Raw genomic sequence first — 25,436 nt, forward strand, 5'->3', positions numbered from 1 at the left:
AGTATGTGGTCATGCGTTTACACACACAATTGTGTACACCCTTTTGTGTGCGTATATACCATGTGGGTATATGTGTCAATATGTGCACATTTATTTGCACATGGAGACACATGGAACTGCAGATGCTGAAATCTTGAGCAAAAGACAGAGTGCTGGAGGAACTCAGCGGGCCAGGCAGCATCTGTGGAAGAAATGAAAAGGCGACATTTTGGGTCGGGACTTTTCTTCAGACTCTGAAGTAGGGTCCCAACTCGAAATGTGGTTTGTCCATTTCCCGCCACGGATGCTGCCTGACCCGCTGAGTTCCTCCAGCACATTGCCTTCAGTTCTATTTATAGGCATGTTTATTGTATGTATCTGTGCGTTTGGGTTTATGCTTGTGTATATTTGTGTGTGCCTGTGTATATTTCTGTGTGTGTGTGTGTGTGTGTGTGTGTGTATTTCGGTGTGTGCGTATATTTGTGTGTGCATGTGTATATTTCTGTGTTTCATGGTGTGAGTGTGTGTATATTCCTCTGTGTGTATATATCTGTGTATGTACAGTATGTGTATATTTCTTTGCGTGTGTGTATTTTGTGTCTCTGCATGCATGTATTTCTGTCTGTGTGTTTGTGTAATTATTTGTGTGTGTGTTATGTTTGTATGTGTGTGTGTGTGTGTGTGTGTTCTTATGTTTGTATGTGTGTGTGTGTGTGTTCTTATGTTTGTATGTGTGTGTGTGTGTGTTATGTTTGTGTGTGTGTGTTCTTATGTTTGTATGTGTGTGCATGTGTGTGTGTGTTATGTGTGTGTGTGTATGTGTGTGTGTGTGTGTGTTCTTATGTTTGTGTGTGTGTGTGTTCTTATGTTTGTGTGTGTGTGTGTGTTCGTGTGTGTGTGTGTTCGTGTGTGTGTTCTTATGTGTGTGTGTGTGTGAGCGTGTCTCTGTCTTTGTATGACCTGGACCAGTCCTTTACATGCAACAGTCAGGCTGCCCAGATTAGCCAAGGGAGTTTGTACCTTCTTGTTCACTGTGGCATCAGGCAGTGAAAGCCCAAGTGACAATGACTGTGACCCGGGTTCGATCCTGATCACAGCTGCTGTCTGTACGGGGTTTGTACGTTCTCCCTGTGACCTGTGTGGGTTTTCTCCGTGATCTCTGGTTTCCTCCCACACTCCAAAGACGTACAGGTGTGTAGGTCAATTGGATTCGGTAAAACATTGCAAATTGTCCCTAGGGTAGTTTACTTTAGAGATACAGCACGGAAACAGGCTCTGTCGGCCCACCGGGTCCGTGCCGCCCAGCGATCCCCGCACATTAACACCATCCTACACCCACTAGGGACAATTTCTACCTTTACCAAGCCAATTAACCTACAAACCTGTGCGTCTTTGGAGTGTGGGAGGAAACCGAAGATCTCGGAGAAATCCCACGCAGGTCACTGGGAGAACGTACAAACTCCGTACAGACAGCGCCCGTAGTCGGGATCAAACCCGGGTCTCCGGCGCTGCGTTCGCTGTAAGGCAGTGAATCTACCGCTGCGCCACCGTGCCGCCCTGTTAGCGTGTTAGTGCGCGGGATCAGATGGCTGGTCGGCACGGACCCGGTGGGCCGAAGGGTCACCTCAGTTCCTCACTGTATCTCTAAATTAAACTAAAGTAAACTGTCAGCCTCGGCTGTTGAACTTGGCCGCACTCCCAGTGCTAACACTGAGGCTGAGGCTGATGAACCTGGGCCAGTGTTGGACGTCCCACTGCCTCAGTCGTCTCCTGAGACCCCAGGCCAGTCACGTTGATTGAATTCCAGTCCCAGTCTGTTTCCCAACGCTCACCATAGATGGTCTTGTGGAACTTTCTCACTCCCAAATACGGGACAAGGTGACGTCACCGCCCCGCGCCCCACGTGAACCTCACCCAGCCAGCGGCCACGTGCTCCCGCTCCACCAATGGCGGCCGCCCGGGCCGGGAGGTGGGTTGCTAGGCAACCTCCGTTAGGCGGCACCGGGGCCTCTGGGCCTACACTGTCTGGGCCTACAGCGGCTCCCGGGCCTACAGTGTCCGGGCCTACAGCGCCCCCTGGGCCTAATAGGGAACAAGGGCGGTCCCGTACGGGACAAACCAATTTAGCCCAATATATAGGATATCCTGGATAATACGGGACAGTTGGCAACCCTCTGTGAAACAGTACAGCACAGGAACAGGCCCTTCGGCCCACAATGTCCCTGCCGAACATGATGCTAAATTAAACTAATCTGCTCTGCCTGTGCGTAATCCAGTTCAGTTTATTGTCGTGTGTACAGTGAAAAGCTTTTGTTGCGTGCTGTCCAGTCGACAGAAAGACAATACACGATTACAATCGAACCATTTACAGTGCACGGAGAGATTTAAGAGTGTGGAGCGATTTTAATGTGCGATTGTAGACCTGCTTCTGCGGCTGGAACGCAAATGGTCGCCTGGGTTGGGCGCCATCTTGGAACCATATCCCTTCATTCCCTGCATATCCACGCCTCTTATACACCACTATCGTATCTGCCTCCACCACCACCACTGGCAGCGTGTTCCAGACACCCACCACCCTCTGTGTAAAAGAAACGTGGCCCGCACACATCTCCTTTAAACATTGTCCCTCTCACTTTAAAGCTATGCTCTCTAGTCTTTGACATCTACACCCTGGGGAAAAGGTTCTGACTGTCTACCCTATCTAATCTCCTCATAATTTTAGATACTTCCAGCTAGTCTTCCCTCAACATCCGAAGCTGTAGAATTTTTTTTTTTTTTAAGTTTGTCTAACCTCTCCCTGGAGCTAGTGCCCTCTAATCCGGGCAACATCCTGGTAAACCTCCTCTGCATCCTCTCCAAAGCTTCTACATCCTTCCTGTAATGGGGGGGGGGGGGGGGGGGGGGGGGCGACCAGAACTGCACACACTACTCCAAATACAGCCTTTACTACTCCATTATGCCTCATCACGACTTCCTTTCTGTTTAGTTTATTGTCAGGTGTACTGAGGTACAGTGAAAAGCTTTTTGATGCGTGCTGACCGGTCAGCGGAAAGTCTGTACACGACTACAATCGAGCCGTCCACCGTGCACAGATACACGATATTTAGTGCAAGATTAAAGATATAAATCCGAGGGTCTTCAATGAGATTCAAGGTTTCAACATCAGTTTATTGTCACATGTACCAATTACGGTACAGTGACATTTGAGTTACCCATACAGCCATACTAAGTGAAAAGCAACAAGACACACAACCACATAAAAGCTAACATAAACATACACCACATTCCTCACTGTGATGGAAGGCAATAAAGTTCAATCTACTTCCTCTTGGGAGGTCAGGACCGCTCTCCAGTTGGTGAGAGGACGGTTCAGTTGCCTGATAACAGCTGGGAAGAAACTGTCCCTGAATCTGGAGGTGTGCGTGCTCACACTTCTGTACCTCTTAGAAACATAGAAGTAAATCGAAGGTATTTATTCACAAAATGCTGGAGTAACTCAGCGGGTCAGGCAGCATCTCGGGAGAGAGGGAATGGGTGACGTTTCGGGTCGAGACCTTTCTTCAGACTGATGTCGGGGGGGGGGGGGCGGGACAAAGGAAGGATATAGGTGGAGACAGGAAGATAGAGGGAGAACTGGGAAGGGGGAGAGGAAGAGAGGGACAGTGGAACTATCTAAGGTTAGAGAAGTCAATGTTCGTACCGCTGGGCTGCAAGCTGCCCAGGCAAAATATGAGGTGCTGTTCCTCCAATTTGCGGTGGGCCTCACTATGGCACTGGAGGAGGCCCATGACAGAAAGGTGGGAATGGGAGGGGAGTTGAAGTGCTCGGCCACATAGAAAAAAAGGTGCAGGAGTAGGCCATTATCACATTGAATGGTGGTGCTGGCTCGAAGGGCCAAATGGCCTCCTCCTGCACCTATTGTCTATTGTCCTTCAGCCCAGCACACTGATGCCTTGCCTGGAGGGTAGAGGGGAGAAGAGGGAGTGACCGTGACGAGACTGGTCCTTGATTCTGCTGCTCGGCCTTGTCGAGGCAGCAAGTAGCTGGGGTCACTGTGAAGGCCAAGGTGAATCCACGCCGGCACCTGGAACCTTCTGCTCCGTAGAGATGAGTCATGAGAGTGACCCTTCCTTCCTTCCTTGCGCCCGCAGGTACCACCGAGCGGGTCTGCCTGATCCAGGGGACGGTGGATGCCTTGAACGCCGTCCATGACTTCATCGCCGAGAAGGTCCGGGAGATGCCGCAGAACGTGGGCAAGGCGGAGCCGGTCAACATCCTCCAACCCCAGACCAACGTCAACCCCGACCGGGTCAAGCAAGTAAGAGCTGTGCCGGACGCAACTCCAGACGCCGTTCCACACCGGAGATACACACTAAATGCTGCAATAGCTCAGCGGGTTGGCCAATGGGGGTCGTGGGGGGTGTTGGCTTATATCTCCTCCACCCACCCAGTTGTATGTTCTAGTCGGCACGGTAGCGCAGCGGTAGAGTTGCTGCTTTACAGTGAATGCAGCGCCGGAGACTCAGGTTCGATCCTGACTACGGGTGCTGCACTGTAAGGAGTTTGTACGTTCTCCCCGTGACCTGCGTGGGTTTTCTCCGAGATCTTCGGTTTGCTCCCACACTCCAAAGACGTACAGGTATGTAGGTTAATTGGCTGGGTAAATGTAAAAATTGTCCCTAGTGGCTGTAGGATAGTGTTAATGTGCGGGGATCGCTGGGCGGCACGGACTTGGTGGGCCGAAAAGGCCTGTTTCCGGCTGTATATATATGATATGATATGATGATAGTCAAGTCAAGTTTATTTGTCACATACACACACACGATGTGCAGTGAAATGAAAGTGGCAATGCCTGCGGATTGTGCACAAAAAAGAATTACAGTTACAGCATATAAATAAAGTTAACAAGTTAATATAGTGAAGACAAAAAATAGGCCATTCAGCCCATCAAGTCTACTCAGCCATTCAATCATGGCTGATCTATCTCTTTCTCTCTCAACCCCATCTCCCCATAACCCCTGACACTCGTACTAATCAAGAATCTGTCAGTCTCCACCTTAAAAATATCCAATGACCCCACAGCCTTCTGTGGCAATGAATTCCACAGATTCGCCACCCTCTGACTAAAGAAATCCCTCCTCGTCTCATTTCTAAAGGGACATCCTTTAATTCTGAGGCTGTGCCCTCTGGTCCTAGACTCTCCCACTAGTGGAAACGTCCTCTCTGCGTCCACACTATCCAGGCCTTTCAGTAGGTTTAGAAAAGGAATTGGTGACGTTTCGGGTCGAGACCCTTCCTCAGTTAATTGGCTTCCGTTGAAAACAATGCTTCAGTTTAGTTTGTTGTCACGTGTTCCGAGGTGCAGTGAACAGCTTTTGTTGCGTGGTATGCAGTCAGCGGAAAGACAATACATGATTACAATCGAGCCGTCCACAGTATACAGACACGTGATAAGGGAATAACATTCAGTGCAAGGTAAAGCCAGCAAAGTCTGAACAACAATGATCTGAGGGTCTCCAGTGAGGTAGATAGTAGTTCAGAATATCGTCCCAAAATGTCACCTATTCCTTTTCTCCGGAGATGCTGCCTGACCCGCTGAGTTACTCCAGTATTTTGTGTCTGTCTAAGATTTGTGTTGATTGAAACCACCACAGGGTACGGACTCCGGGTAGAATTGTTGGATTCCCCTTTCTCGTCTCCCTCTTAAACCGATACCAGAACATCCACCACTGTACATCTTCATTAACAAAGAGGCACGGTGGCGCAGCGGTAAAGTTGCTGCCTCACAGCGCCAGAGATCCAGGTTCGATCCTGACTACGGGTGCTGTCTGTACGGAGTTTGTACGTTCTCCCCGTGTCCTGTGAGGGTTTTCTCCTAGATCTTTGGTTTCCCCCCACACTCCAAAAGACCTACATTGTAGGTTAATTGGCTTGATATAAATGTAAAAAGAATTGTCCCTCGAGTGTGTAGGATAGTGTTAATGTGCGGGGATCGCTGGTCGGTGTGGACCCGGTGGGCCGAAGGGCCTGTTTCCGCGCTGTATCTCCCAACTAATTTAAATCTGTATTAGAAGATTCTAGGGATTCTAGGAACAGGTGGAGAACGTGCAAACTCCGTACAGACAGCTCCCGTAGTCAGGATCGAACCTGGATCTCTGGCGCTGTAAGGCAGCAACTCTACTGCTGCGCCACCGTGCCGCCCTTCAAGTTGTTCTGCGAAAATGCCTGTTTCCATGACATTAACAGGATATAATGTAATTGATGAGTTTGGGAACACTATTTTGGTTGTAATGTGATTGTGATCGGGAAATAGAGGACCACTTGAAAGTTACCTTGGAAATTGAGAAACAGAGAAAAAGCTGTCTTGGGGAAATAAACTGTCAGGGAGGAAAAACTGTTTACATGTAACCTCTCTGCTGCAAACAAACACTATGGTATCCTTGGCACACGGTCTGTCAGTTTCACCGTAGGTGGCCATTGGCATTCGGTCCCATTGCAATGAGACCTGATCAAACACAGTAACAATCTTCTGTGACGCAGACACAAGGCCTGGAGGGCGCTATTGGCCCGGACTCTGTAGGCCCTGACACTGTAGGCCCTGACACTGTAGGCCCTGATACTGTAGGCCCGGACACCGTAGGCCAGGGGGCTGCTGTAGGCCCTGACATTGTAGGGCCGGACACCGTTGGCCAGGGGTCCGCTGTAGGCCCTGACACTGTAGGCCCGGACACTGTAGGCCTGGACACTGTAGGCCTGGACACTGTAGGCCCGGACACTGTAGGCCCGGACACCGTAGACCAGGGGGCCGCTGTAGGCCCTGACACTGTAGGGCCGGACACCGTAGACCAGGGGGCCGCTGTAGGCCCTGACACTGTAGGCCCAGACACTGTAGGCCCGGACAGTGTCGAGGAGGCAGACACAAAATGCTGGAGTAACTCAGCGGTTCAGACAGCATCCATGGAGAAAAAGGAATAGGTGACGTTTTGGGTCAAGACCCTTCTTCAAACTGAAGAAGAGTCCCAACCCAAAATGTCACAAATCCACGTTCTCCCGAGATGCTGCCTGACCTGCTGAGTTACTCCAGTACTCTGTGTCCTTTTATGTGAACCAGTATCTGCAGTTCCTTGTTTCAACAATGTAACATACAGTCTGAAGAAGGGTCTCGACCCGAAACGTCACCCATTCCTTCTCTCCTGAGATGCTGCCTGACCTGCTGAGTTACTCCAGCAGTTTATGTCTACCTTCGATTTAAACCAGCATCTGCAATTATTTTTCTTACATATGTAACATAAAGCCTTTGGTACCTTGAGCTTGCAGTAACAAAATAAAACTTACAGCAATTAAAAAGACCTTTCCATTGAAAATTCTGTTGGAAACAAGACTTTGTTATCACGACTCTGAATCCCCATATCCTGCAATTGTTTTTACAATTTGATTTTTTTCAACACAAAGAACTCAATTATCGCATTACGGCAGAACTATCTTTCTCCAGAAACATATTAATTAATCTCTGGTTTGAATGCAATCAATAATTGACCCTCCATAGCTTTGTTGTGTAAGCATTTATTGAGCAAAGAATTCTCTCCTTATAGACAATAGACAATAGACAATAGGTGCAGGAGGAGGCCATTCGGCCCTTCGAGCCAGCACCGCCATTCAATGTGATCATGGCTGAACATTCTCAATCAGTACCCCGTTCCTGCCTTCTCCCCATACCCCCTGACTCCGCTATCCTTAAGAGCTCTATCCATCTCTCTCTTGAGAGCATTCAGAGAATTGGCCTCCACTGCCTTCTGAGGCAGAGAATTCCACAGATTTACAACTCTCTGACTGAAAAAGTTTTTCCTCACCTCAGTTCTAAATGGCCTCCCCCTTATTCTTAAACTGTGGCCCCTTGTTCTGGACTCCCCCAACATTTGGAACATGTTTCCTGCCTCTAACGTGTCCAACCCCTTAATAATCTGAAACGTTTCGATAAGATCTCCTCTCATCCTTCTAAATTCCAGTGTATACAAGCCTAGTCGCTCCAGTCTTGGTGTTGGAAATGAAGCTATTCTTGAACCTGGTGGTCACGGTTTTTACCCTAGGTAGACCCAAAAAGCTGGGGTGACTCAGTGGGGTCAGACAGCATCTCTGGAGAAAAGGAATAGGTGACGTTTAGGGTCGAGACCCTTCTTTTTAGACACCTATACCTTCATCCTGATGGCAGGAGTGAAATCAGAGCGTGACCAGGGTGGTGTGGGTCTCTGATGATGCTGGCTGCCTTTTTGAGGCAGTGCCCCCTGTACATCCCTTTGAAGGTGGGGAGGTCAGTACCCGTGATTCGGGGTGCCAACTTTCACGGGGTGACCTGACAAAAGGTGACATCACCGCCCCGCGTCCCACGTGACCTCACCCAGCCAGCGGCCGCGTGCTCCCGCTCCACCAATGGCGGCTGCCCGGGCTGGGAGGCTGGTTGCTAAGCGACCTCCGTTAGGCAGCACCCCGGGCATCCAGGCCTACTGCGGCCCCCGGGCCTATGGTGTCTGGGCCTACAGTGTCTGGGCCTACAGTGTCTGGGCCTACTGTGTCTGGGCCTACAGTGTCTGGACCTACAGTGTCTGGGCCTACTGTGTCCGGGCCTACAGTGTCCGGGCCTACAGTGTCCGGGCCTACAGTGTCCGGGCCTACAGTGTCCGGGCCTACAGTATCCGGGCCTACAGCGGCCCCCTGGCCTACAGTGTCTGGGCCTACAGTGTCCGGGCCTACAGTGTCCGGGCCTACAGTGTCCGGGCCTACAGTGTCCGGGCCTACAGTGTCCGGGCCTACTGCGGCCCCCAGGCCTACGGTGTCTGGGTCTACAGTGTCTGGGCCTACAGTGTCTGGGCCTACAGCATCTGGGCCTACAGTGTCCGGGCCTACAGTGTCCGGGCCTACAGTGTCAGGGCCTACAGTGTCCGGGCCTACAGTGTCCGGGCCTACAGTGTCTGGGCCTACAGTGTCCGGGCCTACTGTGTCCGGGCCTACAGTGTCCGGGCCTACAGTGTCCGGGCCTACAGTGTCTGGGCCTACAGTGTCGGGGCCTACTGTGTCCGGGCCTACTGTGTCCGGGCCTACAGTGTCCGGGCCTACAGTGTCCGGGCCTACAGTGTCCGGGCCTACAGCAGCCCCCTGGCCTACAGTGTCCGGGCCTACAGTGTCCGGGCCTACAGTGTCCGGGCCTACAGCGGCCCCCTGGCCTACGGTGTCCGTGCCTACAGTGTCAGGGCCTACAGCGGCCCCCTGGCCTACGGTGTCCGTGCCTACAGTGTCAGAGCATACAGCGGCCCCCTGGCCTACGGTGTCCGGGCCTACAGTGTCAGGGCCTACAGAGACCGGGCCGATAGCGCCCCCCAGGCCTAATACGGGACAAGGGCGGTCCCGTACGGGACAAACCAATTTAGCCCAAAATACGGGATGTCCCGGCTAATACGGGACAGTTGGCAACCCTACCTGTGATGGAGCGGGCAGTGTACACCACTCTGTAATTATCTATCGTTCCTGTATGTTGGAATTGTTGAACCAGGGCAGGATGCAACTTTGGATCGATGGGTGTTGTGGCCTGATCAAGAGTGGGTTGTTGCAAACTTTTAACAGGGAATGAAAATGACTCAAGTCCACTGCGCAGATAACAATTTAACAATGTCGGCCTCCTGGCCTGAGTTGAAAGTTAGCAAGGTTGGTGAACCCACTAGCTCATTTTCCTTGTGTAGGAAAGAACTGCAGATGCTGGTTTCAATCGAAGATAGACACCAAATGGTGGAGTAACTCAGCAGGTCAGGCAGCATCTCTGGAGAGAAGGAATGGGTGACGTTTCGGGTCGAGACCCTTCTTCAGACTTCATTTTCCTTGTTCATTCAGTTTAGTTTAGAGATACAGAAAGGAAACGGGCCCTTCGGCCCATCGAATCCGGGCCGATCAGCGATCCCCGCACATTAACACCATCCTACACACACACACACACACACACACACACACACACACACACACACACACACAAGGGACAATTTACATTTATACCAAGCCAATTAATCTACAAACCTGTACGTCTTTGGAGTGTGGGAGGAAATCGGAGAAAACCCACGCAGGTCACGGGGAGAGCGTACAAACTCCGCACAGACAGCACCCGTAGTCAGGATCGAACCCGGGTCTCTGGCACTAAAAGCGCTGTAAGGCAGCAACTCTACCGCTGCGCCACCGCGCCGCCAGGCAGGTCCAATGGAACTGAAATGTTACAATCTGGAGTGATTCAACCATCTGTCTATGACTTCCTGCTCCTGCTTCCTGGTCCCCTGTTTTCCTCTCGGGTGCGTCATTTCCTCAGGGCCCCATCATCTTCTCCTGACCCCAGTCCCAACATCCATGTGGCCCACTTCCTGCCGACACAGGAAGAGGCCATTATCCTCGTAGGATATTTAGCTTGCTCCAATTTAGTTTTAGTTAATAATAATAATAATAATAATACATTACATTTATATAGCGCTTTTCATACACTCAAAGACGCTTTACAGGGATTTAGAGAACATAGGGAAGTGAATAAATAGATAAATAAGTAAACGAACAGAGAAAGGAGACAGAAGGTGAGGTGACCTTCAGTGGTTGAAGGCAGTGCTGAACAGGTGAGACTTCAGTGATGTTTTGAATGTGGTGAGTGAGGAGGAGTCTCTGACGGTTTGAGGTAGTGAGTTCCATAGGGTGGGAGCAGCGATGGAGAAAGCCCTGTCCCCCCAGGATCTGAGTTTGGTCTGGATGTGGGGGGATAGGAGATTGGCAGCAGCAGAGCGGAGGGTGCAGGTGGGAATGTGCCTGTGGAGGAGGTCGGTCAGGTAGGATGGGGCCAGGTTATGGAGGGCTTTGTAGGTCATGAGGAGGATTTTGTACTGGATTCTCTGGGGGATGGGGAGCCAGTGGAGTTTGTAAAGGACGGGAGTGATATGGTCACGGATCGGGGTGTGGGTGAGTAGAAGGGCAGCGGAGTTTTGAATGTATTGAAGTTTACTGATGAAGTTAAGTTCAGAGATACAGTGTGGAACCAGGCCCTTTGGCCCACCGAGTCCGTGCTGACCAGCGATCACCCCACACACTAGCACTATCTTTAGACTTTAGAGATACAGTGTGGAACCAGGCCCTTCGGCCCACCGAGTCCTTGCCGACCAGCGATCCCGGTACACTAGCACTATGCTACACACACTGGGGACTTTGTTTTGTAAACTAGCATCTGCAGATCCTTGTTTCTACAGTTACAGATGCTGCCTGACTTACTGTGTGTTCCCTGCACTTTCTGTTTCCATTTTAGACGACCAGTATCTGTAGTTTTAAGAAAGATTTCTGTCGCAAAGCTTTTCTACTCCACAATGGTTAATGCTAACGTTTTAAGCTTGTCCTTGCCATCAGTAGTTTGCTGTTATTTCCTTACTATTAGTCATTTAACATGTAAATAAGTCCTTTGGCCCAACTTGCCCACGCCAACCAACTTGTCCCATCTGCACTGGTCCCACCTGCCTGCCTGCCTTTGGCCCATGTCCCTCTGAACCTGCACCTGTCTAAATGTTTCTTAAACGTTGGGATAGTATCTGCCTCAACTATCTCCTCCAGAAGAACTTTCCAGAGAAGCTTGTTAATGGCTGGGTGTTGCTTTAATTTGGCACCAGCTTCTCACAACAAAGCACAGACAAGTCTGTTGGCATGGGGGCATCATGGAACTGTAGATGCTGGTTCGCATCGAGGATAGGCACAAAAAAAGCTGGAGTAATTCAGCGGGTCAGGCATCATCTCTGGAGAGAGGCAATGGGAGACGTTTTGGGTCGAGACCCTTCTTCAGACACAATGGGGGTTATGGGGTGGTTGGCCAATATCTTCCCCACCCTCTCATGAGGTCATAAGTTCTAGGAGCAGAATGAGGCCATTCGGCCCATCACGTCTACGCCGCCATTCGATCTATCTCTCCCTCCTAACCCCATTCTCCTGCCTTCTCCCCATAACCCCGACACCCATATACTAATCAAGAATCTATCTATCTCTGCCGTAAAATATCCACTGACTTGGCCTCCACAGCCCTCTGCGGCAATGAGTTCCACAGATTCGCCCCACCTCTGACTAAATAAATTCCTCCTCGTCTCCTTCCCAAAGGAACGTCCTTTAATTCCGAGGCTGCGGCCTCTGGTCATCGGTGGAAACTCTCCTGCAGCCCCCCCCCGCACCCCCCCCCCCCCCCCCCCCCCCGCCTCGTGTGAATGCAACGCTGCAGTTATTGCGCTCTGCCCGCCATCAATCATGGCCGGGGCCTCTGTGCTGTTCGCCAGCCAGCCATCGATCCAATTAGGCAGGAGCTACGAGCAGCTGCAAGGCTGCCTGCGTCCTCGAACAAAACGAGCTGTGCAGCCTGCTGTCTGCGCGCCCTCTCCGACCCCCCCCGACCCCCCCGACCCCCATCTCGACCCCCCCCCCCCCACCCACAGTGGGGCACCTTCACTCCACATCAGGAAGAAAGTAGCACTAGAATTTCAGGGCGGCGCGGCGGTAGAGTTGCTGCCTCACAGCGCCGGAGACCCGGGTTCCATCCCGACTACGGGCGCCGTCTGGGCAAATTGGAGGAACAGCACCTCATATTTTGCTAGGGCAACTTACACCCCAGGAGAGCAGGATTCCCAACGTGTGCGGGTGTCAGGGGTTGTGGGGAGAAGGCAGGAGAGTGGGGTTGAGTGGGAGAGATAGACCAGCCACGATTGAATGGCGAGGGCCATTGGGCCATAGGGGGCTAATTCTGCACCTGTCACTTATGAACTTATGAAGGTAGATAAAGCGGTAAAGACGCACTTCCCTTCACTTCATCAGTTTAGTTTAGTTTGGAGATACAGCGCGGAAACAGGCCCTTTCGGCCCACCGGGTCCACGCCGACCAGCGATCCCCGCACGCTAACACCACCCTACACACACACACTAGGGACACTTTTTACATTTATACCAAGCCAATTAACCTACAAACCTGCACGTCTTTGGAGTGTGGGAGGAAACCGAAGATCTCGGAGATAACCCACGCAGGTCACGGGGAGAACGTACAGACTCCTTCCGGGCAGCGCCCGTAGTCGGGATCGAACCCGGGTCTCCGGCGCTGCATTCGCTGTAAGGCAGCAACTGTACCGCTGCGCCACCGTGCCGCCCTAGAACAATATTGGCACCTTTAGTTGGACAAACGATGCAGGGGCTTACGATGCAACCATATAAATCTCCCAGTTGCCCCTCCCACTCCCACACTGACCTTTCTGTCCTGGGCCTCCTCCACTGTCAGTGTGAGGCCCAGCGCAAATTGGAGGAACAGCACCTCATATTTCGCTTGGGCACCTTACACCACAGCGGTATGAACATTGACTTCTCTAACTTCAAGTAGCCCTTGCATCCCCTCTCTCTCCGCCCCACCCACACCCTAGTGGTTGTACTAGTTACTGTCGTCCTGTTGAGTTTCACGGTCTGTATAACTCGTTATCACCCAGCCCACAGCCAACAATGGACCATTGTGGGCTCTCCCTTTCCTTGATCATCATTGCTTTTTGCATATCCTTCACACATTTGGTCCATGTACCTTCTCTACCTCTTGTTTCCCTCTCCTCCGACTCTCAGTCTGAAGAAGGGTCTCGACCTGAAACGTCACCCATTCCTTCTCTCCAGAGATGCTGCCCGACCCGCTGAGTTACTCCAGCATTTTGTGTCTATCTGCAGTCCCTTCCTATACAGGCTGTTCACTCTGCCTCGGTGCACTGACAATAATAAACTGAACTAAGCTAAGCCTAGGACAGGCACAAAATGCTGGAGTAACTCAGCGGGTCAGGCAGCATCTCTGGAGAGAAGGAATGGGTGACGTTTCGGGTCAAGACCCTTCTTCAGACCAAGGAGCTGCCCGGAGATTGCCTCTGCTGCGGTATAGATTTACACAAAGCACAGGCCCCACATCCCTTTGTGAGCGAGAGCTATATTTAGAGAGCAGGTGCCACATTTAAGAATCTGGGAATAATCGTGGGCTTAGCGCTGGATGGGTGCCCAACAAGGGCTGTTGCCGGCAGTGATAAGGCAGGTCCTGCAGACAGGCATCTTATCCAAACACTGCCTGAAACTAAACGGCACTGTACACAGGCCATCGTGAGCCGATACCGTCTAAATTAATGAGCTCTGATGCCTTTCCAGTGTGTGTTGTGTGTGTGTGTCTGTGTGTGTGTGTGTGTGTGTGTGTGTGTGTGTGTGCGCGCATGTGCGCGTACAAGTGTGTGCGAGTGTCTGTGAGCATGTGTGTGTGCATGTGTGTCTGTATGCATGTGTGCGCGTGAGTGTGTGCGCGTGTCTGTCTGCATATGTGTGTGCGCGTGTGCGCGTACATGTGTGTGTGTATGTGTGTGTGCGCATGTCTCAGCCTGTGTGCATGTGTGTGCATGTGTGTGTGCGCGTGTCTGTGCGCGTGTCTGTCTATGCATATGTGTGTGCGCGCGCACACGTACATGTGTGTGTGCGTATGTGTGTGTGCGCGTGTCTGTGCCTGTGTGCACGTATGTGCGTGTGTCTGTGCCTGTGTGCATGTGTGTGTGCGTGTGTCTATGCATATGTGTGTGCGCGTACATGTGTGTGTGTGCGTATGTGCGTGTCTCTTCCTGTGTGCATGTGTGTGCGTAAGTGTGTGCGCGTGTCTGTCTATGCATATGTGTGTGCGCGTACATGTGTGCGCGTGTCTGTGCCTGTGTGCATGTGTGTGCGTGTGGGTGTGAGAGACTGTGTGAGAGGGTGCTGTGTGGAAATGTCTTTGTCTCTCCTCAAGGGCAAGCTGCTCCAAGGAGGTGATGCTGCAGGATGTTAATATAAAAGGACGACGACGTCAGTCTGAACACAACTTCAGTCCTGACTTCACAACCCCCTGCAGTGCCCGTTAACCCCTTGCTGCCCTGGCTATTCTGAAGTGGCTCCGTGAAGCCCGTTAGTTCTGTGCCTTCGAGGGTGCTGTCTCTCCTTGACCAACCCAGCTGGAAGAGTCTTCTCTCAGATGTGTCACCCTTTGTGTTTGGAGATACAGCGTGGAAACAGGCTCTTCGGCCCACCAAGTCCACGCCGACCAGCGATCTACGCACATTAACACTACCCTACTAACACACACACACACACAAGGGACAATTTACAATTTTACCAAAGCCAATTTACCTACAAACCTACAAGTCTTTGGAGTGTGGGAGGAAACCAGAGCACAGGTCATGGGGAGAACGTACAAACACTGTACAGACAACGCCCGTGGTCAGGATCAAACCCAGGTCCCTGGAGCTGTGAGGCAGCAACTCTACCGCTGTGCCACCACTGATGACGAGTCCCCCGACTGTTCTCTAGGGTGGATGTGAATGAGTCCAAGACAAACGGGAATGGTAACGCAGTCTGAAGAAGGGTCTCGTTAAGTTTAGGAAGGAACTGCAGGTGCTGGTTCATACCGAAGATAGACGCAAAATGCTGGAGTAACTCATAGAAACATAGAAAATAGGTGCAGGAGTAGGCCATTCGGCCCTTCGAGCCTGCACCGCCATTCAATATGATCATGGCTGATCATCCAACTCAGTATCCTGTACCTGCCTTCTCTCCATACCCCCTGATCCTTTTAGCCACAAGGGTCACATCTAACTCCCTCTTAAATATAGCCAATGAACTGGCCTCAACTACCTTCTGTGGCAGAGAATTCCACAGACTCACCACTCCCTGTGTGAAGAAATGTTTTCTCATCTTGGTCCTAAAAGACTTCCCCCTTATCCTTAAGCTGTGACCCCTGGTTCTGGACTTCCCCAACATCGGGAACAATCTTCCCGCATCTAGCCTGTCCAACCCCTTAAGAATTTTATATGTTTCTATAAGAAACTCAGCGGGTCAGGCAGCATCTCTGGAGAAAAGGTATAGGTGACGTTTCGGGTCGGTTTTGGGTCTGAAGAAGGGTCCCAACCCCAAACGTCACCCATGCTTTATCCTCCAGAGATGCTGCCCGACCCTCTGAGTTACTCCACCTTTCCTGCAACAGTTTCGTTTATTGTCACGTGTACCGAGGTAGAGCGAAAATCTTTTTTGTTGCGAGCTATCCAGTCAGTGGAAAGACTATACATGATTACAATCAATGCCGTCCACAGTGTACAGATACAGGGATGAAGGAGGTTTTGGTTTTAGTTTAGCATAGCTTAGTTTATTGTCATGTGTACCGAGGTACAGTAAAAAGCTTTCATGTTGCGTGAGATCCAGTCAGCGTAAAGACGAAGAAGAAGGGTCCCGACCCGAAACGTCACCCATTCCTTCTCTCCAGAGATGCTGCCTGTCCCGCTGAGTTACTCCAGCATTTTGTGTCTATCAACGCAAAGACTACACGTGATTACAATTACAGAGACAAGATAAAGGGTGACCACAACTGAACACAATACTGCAGATAAACACAAAAAGCTGGAGTAACTCAGCAGGACAAGCAGCAAATCTGGGGAGAAGGAATGGGTGACATTTCGGGTCGAGAGACCCTTCTGACTTCAGTCTCGCCTGGAAACGTCACCCATTCCTTCCCTCCAGGGATGCTGCCTGTCCCGCTGAGTTTACTCTAGCTTTTTGTGGTCTATCTTTGATTTGAAGCAGCATCTGCTGTTCTTTCCCACACAATACTGCAGATGTGGCCTCAACGATGTCTTGTACAACTGAAGCAGAACCTGTCAGCTCATCCTTGAATAATTTATTCCAGCATCTTCACCTGGAGGGGAGTTGCGGAGGCTCCGACACTGCCCCCTGCAGCTCGCCAGCAGAATTGGCCTCCAACCACATCCACCTACAGTCATTAACCAACCAGTTGTCCATCAATCATTCCAGAACCAGGGGCCACAGTTTAAGAATAAGGGGTAGGCCATTTAGAACGCAGATGAGGAAAAACTCTTTCACTCAGAGAGTTGTAATTCTCAGCCTCAGAAGGCAGTGGAGGCCGATTCTCTGGATGCTTTCAAGAGAGAGTTAGATAGAGCTCTTAATGACAGTGGAGTCAGGGGGTATGGGGAGAAGGCAGGAAAGGGGTACTGATTGTGGATGATCAGCCATGATCACATTGAATGGCTCGAAGGGCCGAATGGCCTCCTCCTGCACCTATTGTCTATTGTCTCGACCCGAAACGTCACCCATTCCTTCTCTCCAGAGACGGTGCCTGTCCCGCTGAGTTACTCATTTTGTGTCTGGCTTTTCTGCTTCCAAGTCTCCTGTGTGGACCAGCAACCCGATTTCCCCCACTTATTTCTCTGTAACCTAAAAGGTACAGAAGTGTGAAAACGCATACCTCCAGATTCAGGGACAGTTTCTTCCCAGCTGTTATCAGGCAACTGAACTGTCCTACCACAACCAGAGAGTAGTCCTGAACTACTATCTATCTCATTGGACACCCTCGGACTATCTTTGATTGGATTTACTGGCTTTATCTTGCACTAAATGTTATTCCCTTCTCATGTGTCTGTACACCGTGGATGGCTCGATTGTGATCATTTATTGTCATTCCGCTAATAGGCACAAAATGCTGGAGTAACAGCGGGACTAGGGTTGCCAACTTCCTCACTCCCAAATAAGGGACAAGGTGGCGTCACCGCCCCGCGCTCCACGTGACCTCACCCAGCCAGCGGCCACGTGCTCCCGCTCCACCAATGGTGGCTGCCCGGGCCGGCAGGCGGGTTGCTAAGCAACCTCCATTAGGTGGCACCCGGGCCTCCGGGCCTACACTGTCTGGGCCTACACTGTCCTGGCCTACACTGTCCGGGCCTACAACGTCCGGGCCTACACTGACCGGGCCTACACCGTCCGGGGCTACACTGTCCGGGCCTGCACTGTCCGGGCCTGCACTGTCCGGGCCTGCACTGTCCGGGCCTGCACTGTCCGGGCCTGCACTGTCCGGGCCTGCACTGTCCGGGCCTGCACTGTCCGGGCCTGCACTGTCCGGGCCTGCACTGTCCGGGCCTACAGCGTCCAGGCCTACAGCGTCCGGGCCTACAGCGTCCGGGCCCACAGCGTCCGGGCCTACACTGTCCTGGCCTACACTGTCCTGGCCTACAACGTCCGGGCCTACACCGTCCTGGCCTACACTGTCCGGGCCTACAGCGCTCCCCGGGCCTAATACAGGACAAGGGCGGTCACGTACGGGATAAACCAATTTAGCCCAAAATACAGGATGTCCCGGCTAATACGGGACAGTTGGCAATCCTAAGCGGGACAGGCAGCATCTCTGGAGAGAAGGAATGGGTGACGTTTCGGGTCGAGACCCTTCTTCAGACTAGTCACGGGAAAGGGAAACGAGAGCTATTGACGATGATGTAGAGAGATCTTCTTATCGAGTCCACAACACAAGATTAGAAATTGTTCAGCCAGAGATTAACACACTTCTCTGCATCTGCATGCAATGGCGTCTTGTGCTTCTGGTGATGTAGAGAGATAAAGACCAATGAATGAAAGATGTGCAAAAGAGTGACGATGATAAAGGAAACAGGCCATTGTTAGCTGTTTGTTGGGTGAAAACAAGAGGCCGGTGCAAACGAGTCGTCCTGCTGGCTGGTTAGCAGGTCGCAAAAGCCTTTCACCGTACCTCGGTCGGTACCCGTCACAATGAACTAGGCTGAAAACGAGACTTCAGGGGCCATCCTGAGACAAAATGAGCACTTTGCAAATCCCTTCACTCTTAGAATTAAATGAGCAACTTAAGTGAAGCTGTGGAGAGTAAACAGAGTTGGATATTGTCTTAGAACAAAGGCAGTGAGCTGAAAATAGATTTGCCTGCCAAATCAGTGACACCCAGCCGAGATTCCTTCAGAATGCACTGGCTTGTATTTGTGTTTAATAGCCAGAGGGAATCTGGGATTTCTCCTTCAGAGTGTAAGGAAGTTTAAGTGACCACAAGTGTATCAGAAGGAACTGCAGATAGAGTTGTAGAGTGATACAGCACGGAAGCAGGCCCTTCGGCCCAACTTGCCCACACCAGCCAACTACGCTAATCCCACCTGCCTGCGCTTGGCCCATATCCCTCCGAACCTGTCCTATCCATGTAGTATAAGAAAGAAACTGCAGATGCTGGTACAAATCGAAGGTATTTATTCACAAAGTGCTGGAGTAACTCAGCAGTCGGGCAGCATCTCGGGAGAGAAGGAATGGGTGACGTTTCGGATCAAGACCCTTCTTCAGACTGATGTACCTGTACTATCCATGTACCTGTCTGTTTCTTAAACGTTGGGATAGTCTCTGCCTCAACTACCTCCTCTGGCAGCTCGTTCCAAACACCCACCACCCTCTGTGTGAAAAAGTTACCCCTCAGGTTCCTATGAAATCTTTTCCTCTGGTTTACATCGCAGATAGACACAAAATGAAGGAGTAACTCAGCGGGTCAGGCAGCATCTCGGGAGAGAAGGAATGGGTGACGTTTCGGGTCGAGACCCTTCTGCGGACTGAGAGTTAGGGGAGAGAGACAGATTATGGAAGTGTAAGGTGTGGAAATGAGAGATCAAAGGCGACTGAGATCAAGGATCATTGTTAATCAGGAGGACAGTGAAATTAGTCGGAGAACTAGGGTGGGGAGGAATGGAGAGAGAGAGAGAGGAAGCAAGGGTTACTTAAAGTTAGAGAAGAAGGAATGGGTAACGTTGTGGGTCGAGACCCTTCTTCAGACTGATGTCAGGGGAGAGGGCGGGACAAAGATAGAATGTAGTCGGAGACAGGAAGACTAGTGGGAGAACTGGGAAGGGGGGGGCATAGAGAGGGTAAGCAAGGGCTATCTGAGTTAACCCATTCCTTCTCTCCCGAGATGCTGCCTGGCCCGCTGAGTTACTCCAGCATTTTGTGTCCACCTTCGGCTTTAACCAGCGTCTGCAGTTTTTTCCTACACATTTTGCCGCTCTGCTGCGAATTCTCCTCAAGATATGTCAACTTTGAAGAAGTTCTCCTCCTCTCTCCGTCGAGAGTTTAGGATCAGTCTCGACCCGAAACGTCACCCATTCCTTCTCTCCAGGGATGCTGCCTGACCCGCTGAGTTACTCCAGCATTTTGCGTCTACCTTCGGTTTTTTAACCAGCACCTGCAGTTGTTTTCCTAAACTAAACTAAAGTTGCCCGGGGTAAGTTAACGTTGTGGAGAAGAACATAAACAGTTAAAACACGTACCATTGATCATGCAGAGTAAATGATCCTCTTTTTGCACTCTTGTCCGAAATCAGGAACCAGGTCACCTGTCACTCTGGGAAGCCATGTAGTGCAATCTTCTACTGAATAGACAATAGACAATAGACAATAGGTGCAGGAGTAGACCATTCGGCCCTTCGAGCCAGCACCGCCATTCAATGTGATCATGGCTGATCATTCTCAATCAGTACCCCGTTCCTGCCTTCTCCCCATACCCCCTGACTCTGCTATCCTTAAGAGCTCTATCCAGCTCTCTCTTGAATGTATTCAGGGAATTGGCCTCCACTGCCCTCTGAGGCAGAGAATTCCACATATTCACAACTCTCTGACTAAAAAAGTTTTTCCTCATCTCTGTTCTAAATGGCCTACCCCTTATTCTTAAACTGTGGCCCCTGGTTCTGGTCTCCCCCAACATTGGGAACATGTTTCCTGCCTCTAACGTGCCCAACCCCTTAATAATCTTATACGTTTCGGTAAGATCCCCTCTCATCCTTCTAAATTCCAGTTTATACAAACCTAGTCGCTCCAGTCTTTCAACATATGACAGTCCCGCCATTCCGGGAATTAACCTAGTAAACCTATGCTGCACGCCCTCAATAGCAAGAATGCAAAGACAATCAGATTCGTATCAAAGGTGGTTGGAATGGGAACTGACTGAACAGCCCAGAGCAGAGAAAACATGAAGAGAACTAGGGTATATGGAACGAGCTGCCAGAGGAGGTAGTTGAGGCTGGGACTATACCAACGTTTAAGAAACAGTTAGACAGGTACATGGATAGGACAGGTTTGGAGGCTTATGGACCAAGTGTAGGCATGTGGGACTAGTGTAGCTGGGACCTGTTGGCCGGTGTGGGCAAGTTGGGCCGAAGGGCCTGTTTCCACACTGTATCACTCTTTGACTCTAACCTCCCACTCCAGCTGTTGTATTCACAATTACCACGGATTCTTTCTCTTTCTGCCTATCTCTTCTATCTCTCTCTTTCTCTTTATTATTCTAGATTTATGCATGCGTCTAATGTAGAGAAAGGCTGGCATGGAGATCAGTTGGAATTTCTTTAGCCAGAAGGTGGTAAATCTGTGGAATTCATTGCCACAGACGAGGCCAAAATATTGGGTATTTTTAAAGCGGAGATTAATAGGTTCTTGATTAGTACGGGTGTCAAAGGTTAAGGGGAGAAGGCAGGAGAATGGGGTTGAGAGGGAAAGATAGATCAGCTATGATTGAATGGCGGAGTAGATTTGATGGGCCGAATGGCCTAATTCTGCTGTCGGAAGGAACTGCAGATGTTGGTCTAAACCGAAGATAGACACGGATACAAAAGATAGTCTGAAGAATGGGTCTTGACCCAAAACGTCACTCATTCCTTCTCTCCAGAGATGCTGCCTGACCAGCTGAGTTACTCCAGCTTTTTGTGTCTATCTTCGGCCAGAGTTTGCTCCTATGTCTTATAGTTCCGTGGTTCAATCTAGTTCACGGGGTAAATGGACAGTTTCACAGTCCAATCTCTCACCCATCAGTGTCTCAGATGCTGTTAATGAACGAGGTAATGGAACCTAAGAATTTAGTTTTGTTTAGTTTAGAGATACAGCGCGGAAACAGGTCCTTCGGCCCACCGGGTCCGCGCCGACCAGCGATCCCCACATGCTAACACTGTCCTGTGCACTAGGGCCAATTTACAATACTCCCCCGCCGGCAACAATTCCACGGGTCGTAAGTTGGGGGAGGGTTGCCGAGAGAGATTTGGACCCAAGAGATGTTTGGGCCCAAAGGGGTTTCCGAGCCTGCAGGAGAGGTTTGGGCATAAAGGGGTTGCCGGGCCTGCAGGAGAGGTTTGGGCTTAACAGGGGTTGCTGGGCCTGCAGGAGAGGTTTGGGCCTAACAGGGGTTGCCGGGCCTGCAGGAGAGGTTTGGGCCTAACAGGGGTTGCCGGGCCTGCAGGAGAGGTTTGGGCCTAACAGGGGTTGCCGGGCCTGCAGGAGAAGTTTGGGCCTAACGGGGGTTGCCGGGCGTGCAGGAGAGGTTTGGGCCCAACGGGTCCTTGCCCGGCTATTAACCTATAAACATTTGGAGTGAGGGAGGAAACCAGAGATCCCGGAGAAAACCTTTGCAGGTCACGGGGAGAACGTACAAACTCCGTACAGACAAGCACTAGTAGTCAGAATCAAAACCGGGTCCCTGGCGCTGTGAGGCAGTAACTCTACCGCTGGGTCACCCTTTGAATAGTTGGTTAACGTATCAGCGAGATATTAGTTATGAATTAGTCGATGAGTCAGTGGGGAACCAGTAATGAATCTCTGTCAGACTGCAAAAGCATTGATCACAGCGTCAGGCCAATACTGGTGAAGAATTGCTTTTTGGATCAGTGGAATATGAATTATTAAATGATTGATGTAATAATAGTCCTGAATCATTTAATGGGCCAATCTGAAATTAGTGACTGATGAATCAGTTTATGATTAAGACTGATATTTGTTACTATGAACCAGTGCGAAATGCGTAAAACATCACCAACAGGTCAGTGTGATATTAGTTATAAGTTAATCAGTGGATCGTAGGGTTGCCAACTGTCCCGTATTAGCCGGGACATCCCGTATTTTGGGCTAAATTCGTTTGTCCCGTGCGGGACCGCCCTTGTCCCGTATTAGTAGGGTTGCCAACTTCCTCACTCCCAAATACGGGACAAAGGGTGACGTCACCATTTGTCCCGTATTTGGAAGTTGGCAACCCTAGCCAGCAAACAGCTCCACTAATATCACAGCAACTGGACTTTTATGAACTACCATTAGAGAAACATAGAAAATAGGTGCAGGAGGAGGCCATTTGGCACTTCGAGCCAGCACCGCCATTCATTGTGATCATGGCTGATCATCCACAATCAGTAACCCGTGCCTGCCTTCTCCCCATATCCCTTGATTCCACCAGCCGCTAGAGCTCTATCTAACTTATATGCTCATATTCCCACTTATTTTCCTCTTGGCCCACTCCTCGTCTTGCGATATTCGCCAAGGTCTCACTTGAATTGCCTGACACAATAGATCAGGATTATATTAATGATAAGAGAGTCCGAGTCTACTTTTAGTAACAAGTTGGCTCACGAGTCAGTACGATTTTATTAATAACTTGGTCAGTCTGAAGAAGGGTCTCGACCCGAAACGTCACCCATTCCTTCTCTCCCGAGATGCTGCCTGACCTGCTGAGTTACTCCAGCATTTTGTGAATAAATAACGTGGTTAGTATGCCTGCATGCTATTAATAAGGAAACCATTCATATGTTAGTAGGATAGTGGGGCCTGGATAGAGTGGATGTGGGGAGGATGTTTCCACTAGTGGGAGAGTCTAGGACCAGAGGTCACAGCCTCAGAATTAAAGGAGGTTCCTTTAGGAAGGAGATGAGGAGGAATTTCTTTAGTCAGAGGGTGGTGAATCTGTGGAATTCTTTGCCACAGAAGGCTGTGGAGGCCAAGTCAGTGGATATTTTTAAGGCAGAGAGAGATAGATTCTTGATTAGTTATGGGGAGAAGGCAGACGAATGGGGTTAGGAGGGAGAGATAGGTCAGCCATGATTGAATGGCGGAGTAGACTTGATGGGCCAAATGGCCTGATTCTGCTCCTATCACTTATTTCCCTCCACAGTTGCGTGTAATTAAAAAGTAAACCGTTCACATGTTAGTAGGATGATAGCAATGAATTGGGGAGAAATCCCTTGTCTAATATCAGTGAAACTTTAGTAAACTTGGGCAGCTTACACCCCAGTGGTATGAATATTGATTTTGCTAACTTCAAGTAACCCTTGCATCCCCTCTCTCTCCGTCCCTCCCCCACCGAAGTCGTACCAGCTTCAAAGTCGTCTTGTTGAGTTTCATTGTCTGTAACTCGTTTTCACCTAGCCCACAGCTAACAATGGCATGTTCCCTTTATCATGGTATCATGGTATCTTTCTTTGCACATCTTTCATTCATTTGTTCTATATCTCACTACAAATCTCGTTTCCCTCTCCCCTGACTCTCAGTCTGAAGAAGGGTCTCGACCCGAAACGTCGCCTATTCCTTTTCTCCAGAGTTTACTGTGATCGGTATCTGAGGGGTAACTTTTTCACACAGAGGGCGATGGGTGTATGGAACGAGGTGCCAGAGGAGGTAGTTGAGGCAGGGACCATCCCAACGTTTAAGAAACATGGCTAGGACAGGTTTGGAGGGATATGGACCAAACGTGGGCAGGTGGGACTAGCGTAGCTGGGACATGTTGACCGGTGCGGGCAAGTTGGGCCTAAGGGCCTGTTTCCACGCTGTATCACTCTGTGACTCGAGAAGTGATGAATATTTAAGAAGTAAGCGGGATATTTGGTAATGAATCCATTAATCAGTCGTTGGAATAATAGCCGTGAATCAGTTAATGGGTCAGGGCCACGTGAATAATAAATGAGTGTGTGGGGATATGAGCTGGGACTCGGTGGATGGGTGGTGTGATATTATTATCTGTTGTTGGTGTGTGTCTGCGTGATAATAATGTGGTTTCTATTTCTGGAATCGTCCTGACCTCATTCTTGCAAAGGCAGGAAAGCCTCTGGAGTCTTTCAGCGGATAACTTTTAGTTTCAAGATGCCGCGCAGAAAAGGGCCCCTTCGGCCCATTGAGTCCGTGCCGCCCAGCGATCCCCGCACACTAACGCCACCCTACACTAGGGCCACTCTTTACATTTACACCAAAGTTACTGATTGTAGATGATCAGCCATGATCACAATGAATGGCGGCGCTGGCTCGAAGGGCCAAATGGCCTCCTCCTGCACCTATTTTCTATGTTTCTACGTTAAGCCGATAAACCTGCACGTCCTTGGAGTGTGGGAGGAAACCGAAGATCTCGGAGAAAACCCACGCAGGTCACGGGGAGAACGTACAAACTCCGTGCAGACGGCGCCCGTAGTCGGGATCGAACCCGGGTCTCTGAGGCAGCAACTCTACCGCTGCGCCACCGTTCAAAAAATAAATCCCTTCCAAAACGGTTATATAAAAATTATGAAACTTAAATATGAAATATATAAACATTGATTAAATTATAGTGAAAGTAAGTGAACTACCAGAAAGTTCTCTCTCCCTCTCCTCTCTCCTCTCTCCCCCTCTCCTCCTCTCTCCTCTTTCTTCCCTCTTTCTTCCCTCTTTCTTCCCTATTTCTTCTCTCTTTCTTCTCCCTTCTCTCTTTCTTCTCTCTCTCTTCTCTCTTTCTTCTCTCTCTCTTCTCTTTCTTCTTCTCTCTCTCTCTCTCTCT

General features: G+C 50.3%; 1 protein-coding gene across 1 annotated transcript in view; it reads left to right on the top strand.

Moving 5' to 3' along the window:
• LOC144611727 (RNA-binding protein Nova-1-like) overlaps nucleotides 1-25,436 on the top strand; it is a 139,254-nt gene that overhangs the window by 89,922 nt on the left and 23,896 nt on the right. Inside the window, exon 3 of the mRNA XM_078430960.1 lies at nucleotides 4,131-4,315. Within this exon, the coding sequence (XP_078287086.1) occupies nucleotides 4,131-4,315 (185 nt within the window). The remainder of the gene's footprint in view (nucleotides 1-4,130; nucleotides 4,316-25,436) is intronic.

Source organism: Rhinoraja longicauda, chromosome 41, assembly GCF_053455715.1.
Source record: "Rhinoraja longicauda isolate Sanriku21f chromosome 41, sRhiLon1.1, whole genome shotgun sequence".
NCBI classification, from domain to species: domain Eukaryota; kingdom Metazoa; phylum Chordata; class Chondrichthyes; order Rajiformes; family Arhynchobatidae; genus Rhinoraja; species Rhinoraja longicauda.